A 7284-nucleotide genomic window follows, 5' to 3' on the forward strand; every position below is an offset into this window, starting at 1 on the left:
GGAATGTTTACATGGAATTATTAAATAAATCTCACTCTACAAAGAGAAATGATACATATCATAAACAGTTTTAAATTAATAATAATTAAAAAAAAAAGTCCTTGAACTTACCAAAGTTTGTGAACAGCTCCCTATCAGACATGCACACAGAACGTCAGTGGAGAGTTCAGTATTGAGTTATGCACGCGATAAAGAAGTGGGAGAGGGCGGGACGCAATGGTCGGTCAGGGGTGCACAAGCCATGTGAAACACGCTTCTTGCCAAAATACTGTGCTATGTCTATATCAATAAACGGATAGATAGATAGATAGATAGATAGATAGATAGATAGATAGATAGATAGATAGATAGATAGATAGATAGATAGATAGATAGATAGATAGATAGATAGATAGATAGATAGATAGATAGATAGATAGATAGATGCAGCAACACGTGACTAGTAGGCTGTTTCGTACGAATTCTCACTCGTACGAATTTCGCTAAATCGTTCATATTTTACGAGTTGCCCAATTCGAATGAATTCGTACGAATGACCTACCCTTGATAGTCCAGTCATTTTAAGCCAAAATGGGGGTCAACCTTGAACAAATATGGGGAACATATGTCCTGAGTAAGAAAAATAAAAAAAGCCCCCGAAGTATCCCATTAGTTTCGAAAAAGACCCACATATATTCATACGCCTATCCATTCTTTTGATCACGTGAATAAAGTAAAAAAAAAAAAAAAAAAAAAACCTTTAAGACATCACTACGAAAATTTCTGAGTTGATTACATCAAGACAAAAAAAAAATGTATTACAAGTTTTTTTAAATTGTTTGTTAACATGGACAAACGGTGCATAATCTAATTACGTATACATGTGCTCATTTGCATAAATACCACAACAGATCTAATCATTGGGTCTAGCCAGGTGAAAATGTCTTTTTGAATCTTGACAATTTTTATTTTACCTACCTTTTGTCTTCTGCATTCTCCTTACCATTGTCTCCTGTTCTTCTCTCCGACTCGTCCTCCAGAAACAGTCCCACGGAGTCGGACCCAGCCCCAAACCCCATGTCATGTCTTAAAAATTAATAAAGGCTGCAAAGTACTTCTTCCTGCCGTGTATTAATGGTCATGGGTAGCATAAATGGTGATCCATGGTGATATTCATGGTGATATCTAAAGATGAAAATGTTTACCCGTAAGAAAAATAATGAATACGCCTATTTGGGTCTTTTTCAAAACTTTCCCCTAATGGGATTCTTCAGGGCTTTTTTCCCCCTTGATCAGGACATATTGAGGATACAAAATCAGTTGAGTTTGCTTCTGTTGCAATTTGTTCAACCTTTTTTTCATAAAATGACCGGACTATCCCGCCACTAAACCTACCCATCACTGGGATTAAGACAAATCGAATTGTTCGAATTACAGCCACCTTTTACTCACTCGTATGAGGTTGTAGGCTACGAGTTGGTCGTGAGTATAGCTTTGAATTCTCTGTTCCCTCCAACTTTAGTTTAATGCATTTAAACGCTGACCAAGCCGAATGCGCAATTAATTATGGTAATGGCGATAAGTTTACAACTTTAAAATACAGAAGTTAAAATGAATTAATGTTTTATTACTGCTGCTTGTTGGCAAACAAAAACGATTAGGACAAATGAAATGTGTAGCAAATAAATAAAAATTACGATATTTGATTTTTGTTTAATGGAGTAAAAATAAAATAAAAGGAGTTTTGAAAACAATGTTTGAACTGCCGAGGACGTTTTGAGTTCTGAAACTTAAAGAAAAATGTGTTTCCTCATGACATGATCCCTCTAAAGAAGGAACATTTTATATTTTTAGTAGGCTAAGGCCTGCTGTGACTCAAATGCAAAAGCAATGAATCCATATTATTTAATAGTTGTAGCCTATTATTATAATTACTATTATGCATTTTGAAGCTTATTAATCCATCTATCTCCTACGGTTTTATTTATTATTATTATTTATTTTAGGTTGGGTATTATTATTGAATAACGTTAGTAGTTGAAGGACGCATGACGTCACAGCTGCGAATGCGGAAGTGAAGCGCACAACAACAAGAGATTGAGGAAAACGAAACAGAACCAGTAATCAGACTAGAAACAATGTTGCACGAATTTAGATGAAATCGACATTGTTCAAAACAACAAGAGGAACGAGGCTTTTTCGAAAGGTATTCACAATGCATTAATACTATTCAATGCAAGAAGTATCTTTATTTGATCATTGCAGCATGTTTTAGTAAACAAATATCCTTTATTAATGAGATCGCGACCGGTAAAATCAAATCAGATGAATTACACGAGTAAAGTTTGTAAATGAACGTTGATGTAGGTTTTGAGAAAGCCTAGTCTGAAAGATTAAAATAGTTCAAAACGAAATATTGATGAATGGATGATGAGTATATGGATGGATGGACTGGACCGACGCTAAACGTTTGCATCACTGACACCAAGTCAACGTAATTAGAAAGTATAACTATATTTGATCATTCCAGCATGTTTTAGTTACAAAATATATTGTTTGAACGAGATCGCGTCCTGTGAAATCAAATTGTTTCAGATGAATAATTGCTTGTTATTAATGAAGCATGTTGTCATACACTTGAAAGTTTACCAAATGGTCATATTTGTGTATTTGCTTTACAGATGCACTGTGTGGCTACTGAAAAACATCTGGAGAGCCCAGGGGTCCTCCAGAAGCCCCCTGATGAGGAACCATGTGAGGAGGAAATGGACACATCAGAGACAAAGTGGCACTGGTTTTACCTTGCCGAGTGTGGCGTCTGGCACATGTTTGAAGTATGTACTGCGCTTTATCAAACGGCAGTCTGATAGATTAGACTAATATGAATGACAATTCATAAGTTGCATTTTTGCTGATCACATCATGCTGTTTTCCTTTTCACTACAGGAGGTGCCGAGCACAGGGTGTTCTGTCACCAATGAGCAAATTGAACAAAACTACTGCAAGAATCAGCATGCTTCAATGGACTTCTATACTGCTAAATATACCTATAAATTAGACTTTTCTGGTCAGTTACCTAGCAAAGCCTAGATTTGTGTTATCTAGTTTTGTGGTAATAAATGCCATGAGGGCTGTGATATGCATCTTTACTGTCATTTTCTTAACTCTATCATGTCACTAGCTATGAAACAAGTCAATGTGACTACTGGAAAAGAAAGGCCAATCAAAAGGGCATTGCATTCAGCTACTGACTTTAGGTAAGCTCTTTTATATAGCTTTTATTATTATAATATTTATATTGTACTGTTTTATATTATACATTTGTATTATTTATTACATAAAAAATAAGTATTTTTTAATTTTGTGTTTCACAGATTTATCTGTGATAACCCAGCTCTTCCTGTTCCCAGTCACTGGGAAAGAATTAATACAGAGGAATCCTATCAGGTAAAAAAGTAAAAAGATAAAGTTAAATTAATGTCACAGAATGAATTTTGACTGCACTACACTTAATTACAGTGGTTTGCATCTTAACTAGAGGATTCAATTTTTATTTTTTTTTGTTAATTTGAAATTTTTATTTATTTATTTTTCATCATCTGCTTCTTGTGGTGTGCCTCAGGGATCCATTTTGGGACCTTTATTGTTTTCCCTTTATATGCTTCCTTTGGCCTACATTTTCTTCAGAAATGCAACATTCCTTATCACTGTTTAGATGACAATTGTCAGTTTTACCTTCAGGTAGGACTTGACACTGCTGTTTCTTTTGATGTTTTATGGAAATGCATACATTATATTGACAGTTGGATGGAGGAATGAATAGAATAGGGGGAATTCTAGCATCCCTCCACTGGCTTCCCATTAAATTCAGTATAAACTCATGTTTGTATATAAGGTGTTGTTTGGCTGTGCACCAAAATATATAATAGTTCATAGTGTTTAAATGTGCTTTATGAATAAATGTTGTTGTTTGACTGTTTCTCTCCAGCTTATTGCTCTATGCAGAGATACGTTTGAGTACAAAGAAGTGGCCCGGTTATATGAGAGAACCATGACCCAGTCCATCAGATCCATTCAGAGAATACAGAACCTGGATTTGTGGGAGTTTTTCTGCAGGTTGACTCATTTCCAATATTTGAAACAAACCTGAAAAGGTTTATATTGCAATAATGATTCTGTCAACTCTCTGTCTGCATATCACACTTATTACAAGGTTTCTAAGCAAATACGGTGTTATTAATTGTCATTTTAAATGTTTTTGACTATTTCATTTATGACAGAATCACACTTGAATTTAAATATATTACACATAATATATTTTTAAATATATTATTAAAAAAATGCAAATATATTACAGGAAAAAGGCCCAGCTGAGAAAGATAAAACATGCCGTAAACGTTGAAGAAAAGATGCTTTTTCACGGAACTGGCCACAGTAACATACAGGCCATATGTACATACAACTTTGATTGGCGTCTCACAGGAAGTCATGGTGACGTCTATGGCAAAGGTACAGTCCATGAGTCTTTTTGCATTAAAGGGATGATTCACAAAAGATGACAACTGTGTCATTATTTATCCTCATGTCAGTCCAAACCTGTATGACTTCTATCTTTCATTGAACACAAAAAGTGACGCTTTGAAGAATGTTCACGCTGCTCTTTTACATACAGTGGCAGAGTGGATGTGGATAGGGCTGTCAAGCTCTAACAAGCATGAAATAAAAGTCATTCATACATCCAGTGTCCTGAAGCCAAATTATAATTTTGTTAACTTTTTCACTGAAAATATGCCACCATCCACGATCATTCTGTGGATAAGAACAGCTTAAACATTTGCGTATAAATGATTAAAAATGTATTTATTTCCACAGTTAAAAATATACAGGTTTCGAAAGACATGATGGAATGTAGCTAAATAATGACTTTATAAAAAATTGTTTCTGTAAATACTGCAACAACTTAAATTATGTACATATTTAGACTGCATTTTCTAAATATGTTGTATACGGAAGCCCATTTCTGCCAAATGCTTTTAAGTCATAATAATAAGATAAGTTGCAATTATGACAAACAAGTCGAAATTCTGACGTGTCAAAATTGACATAAAAAGTCTTAATGACAAAAAAGTCTCCCTTTATCGCTATTCACATTTTTGTCTCAAATATGAGAATAAGTCGCAATTATGTCATAAGTTATAATTGTCTTTTTGCCATAATTTTACTTTTTGTCATAATTTAGACTATCTCATATCTCATTATGACTTAGTATATCACAATTTTGACTTCGTATCTCATAATTATCTTAGCATTGCATATTTTTTTTGTGTGTGACTTTTTATGTCACAATTCCAGCTTTGGATGAGATAAAAAAAAAATGCAAATGCGAGTTGCAAATAATTATTTTGACTTTTTATATCATACTTTTGAATTTTTATCTCCTGATCATGATTTACTTTTCTTATGGGGTGAAATTTGACTTTTTATTTGAATAAAACTTTAGTTGCCTATTTTTTTTGTCGTAGGGTTAATTGTAAACATTCCACTACTGTTGAAATGTCATTATAGAAACATTTTACACTGTACACATACATTTTTTGTCTTCACAGGAAGCTATTTTGCACGCGACGCAAGATATTCCAGCAAGTTTTGCCATTCGACTAGCAAGCATAACTTTATCCTACAGAGACATGGTATGGCGCCCGCTATTTTCCAGAGTGACCCGCCTTACAAGTGCATGTTCCTGGCCCGGGTTCTAGTTGGGGAATACACACTGGGTCACCCCCAGTACTGCAGACCTCCTTCTAAAGACACAAGCATTGCCAACTTTTTCGACAGCTGTGTGGATGATATGATAAACCCTAAGATCTTCGTTATATTCGACAGCAACCAGATCTATCCGGAATACCTAATTGAATTTTACTGATGTCAAAGACCAAAAGAAAGTCAGCATAAACTTTGTTAACGGAACTTACCGTACCGTGGAGTTGTGTGAGTTTTAGAGCAGAGTGCTGTAACAGTTCTGAGGACGGTTACTGCAAAAGTGCCTTTGGTGAAAAACTATGAAATATAAAACTATGTACTGTGACTAGGAGACTGAAAAAAAAAAAACATATATATGGGTAATATATTTATTGTTTAAATGGATTATATCAACTTGATGTTTTTCATAACATTTATTTTAATGTTGAACTTGGAACCAGTTTTTCCTCTTAATTTTCTTTTTTCATTTAAAAAGGCCATAACTTGTATCATTTACTTGTGTAATATCCAGAAATCCTGCCTTGTGGAAGAGAAAAAAAAATATTGGCAAAAAGTGATTCCATAAAGACTGAATTCTCAGTTTATGTTTTTCAAATTTGCACATGTAACATTATTAGTTTTATTATTCCATAATCTACCTCTCCATAATTCTACCTCTTGTTGTGTATTTTCAAAAACAAAGGCAAAAATCTCTCGTTAAACATTCATTTTATGGAAATCAGATGACATATTAGTCGCGATGAAACTAAGTTAGTGACAGATCTTTTCTTCCGTATTGTGACTTATAGCCTATCCGAGTGAAACAAATTATTGAAGAAGAAGCAAAAATGTAGTGTGGGGACTTGGTTCTATCCATCGGTTGTTGATTGGGTGGAGGCAGATCTCTTGCAGTCCATTGGAAGATTGGATGATTGAAGAAGTCTGGCGTATGTCAACAAAGAAAAGTCTGTAATTTCATGGAACATCAAGTTGACATTTTGAATAAAACTGTCAAAAACAAGAAAAGAAAATGAAACATGCATGGATGAATCACTATAAGATTAATGTATTTATAATTAGATTTTTTTCTACTATACATCCCCTGCCTTATAAAAAAAACATATATATATATATATATATATATATATATATATATATATATATATATATATATATATATATATATATATATATAAACATTTATTTGGTAATATACTACTGAGGTCTAATGCCTTGGTATTGTTCTGCTGGGTAGCATTTTCATTTTATGAATATTGAGTACGATGGGCGATGGCGTTAAATCACTTGAATTCCATACAGCCTGATCACACTGAAATCATGTTACAAAGAATGCAATACCATTTTTCAATCATTTTTAAATCAAATCAGATTTATCTCCATATACAGTACGATTCGAATTCAAAATGTTATGTTCAAAGTGATCACTCTGATATCCTAAATAGATCTGTCACATATGAGGAAGAAAGATCGATTCGGGTCACACTAAGCTTGTTTGCCTCTCTACTATAGAGAGTCAAGAATTTGTGAATCTCAAATCAAAATACT

The 7284-nt window shown here is 33.8% G+C and overlaps 1 protein-coding gene across 1 annotated transcript; it reads left to right on the forward strand.

The window, feature by feature from the left end:
* Nucleotides 1–2020: 2020 nt before the first annotated feature.
* Nucleotides 2021–6731, forward strand: LOC308689567 (protein mono-ADP-ribosyltransferase PARP11-like). The gene is made up of 8 exons (XM_081363349.1): nt 2021–2185; nt 2661–2813; nt 2926–3046; nt 3161–3236; nt 3354–3426; nt 3968–4095; nt 4337–4488; nt 5586–6731. Exons 1-8 carry the CDS (start codon nt 2135–2137, stop codon nt 5900–5902), a joined length of 1071 nt encoding a protein of 356 aa, XP_081219475.1. The 5' UTR covers nt 2021–2134; the 3' UTR covers nt 5903–6731.
* Nucleotides 6732–7284: the final 553 nt, after the last annotated feature.

This window comes from Scardinius erythrophthalmus, assembly GCF_964197995.2.
Source record: "Scardinius erythrophthalmus genome assembly, chromosome: 4".
In the NCBI taxonomy this organism is placed as follows: domain Eukaryota; kingdom Metazoa; phylum Chordata; class Actinopteri; order Cypriniformes; family Leuciscidae; genus Scardinius; species Scardinius erythrophthalmus.

Excerpts from the sequence above, each read along its gene's own strand:
- LOC308689567 (XM_081363349.1), top strand. The coding sequence starts at position 2,135 with ATGAAATCGACATTGTTCAAAACAACAAGAGGAACGAGGCTTTTTCGA. Across the intron at positions 2,186-2,660 it reads GAACGAGGCTTTTTCGAAAG|ATGCACTGTGTGGCTACTGA; the intron begins GTATTCACAATG and ends TTTGCTTTACAG. Across the intron at positions 3,047-3,160 it reads CTATAAATTAGACTTTTCTG|CTATGAAACAAGTCAATGTG; the intron begins GTCAGTTACCTA and ends TCATGTCACTAG.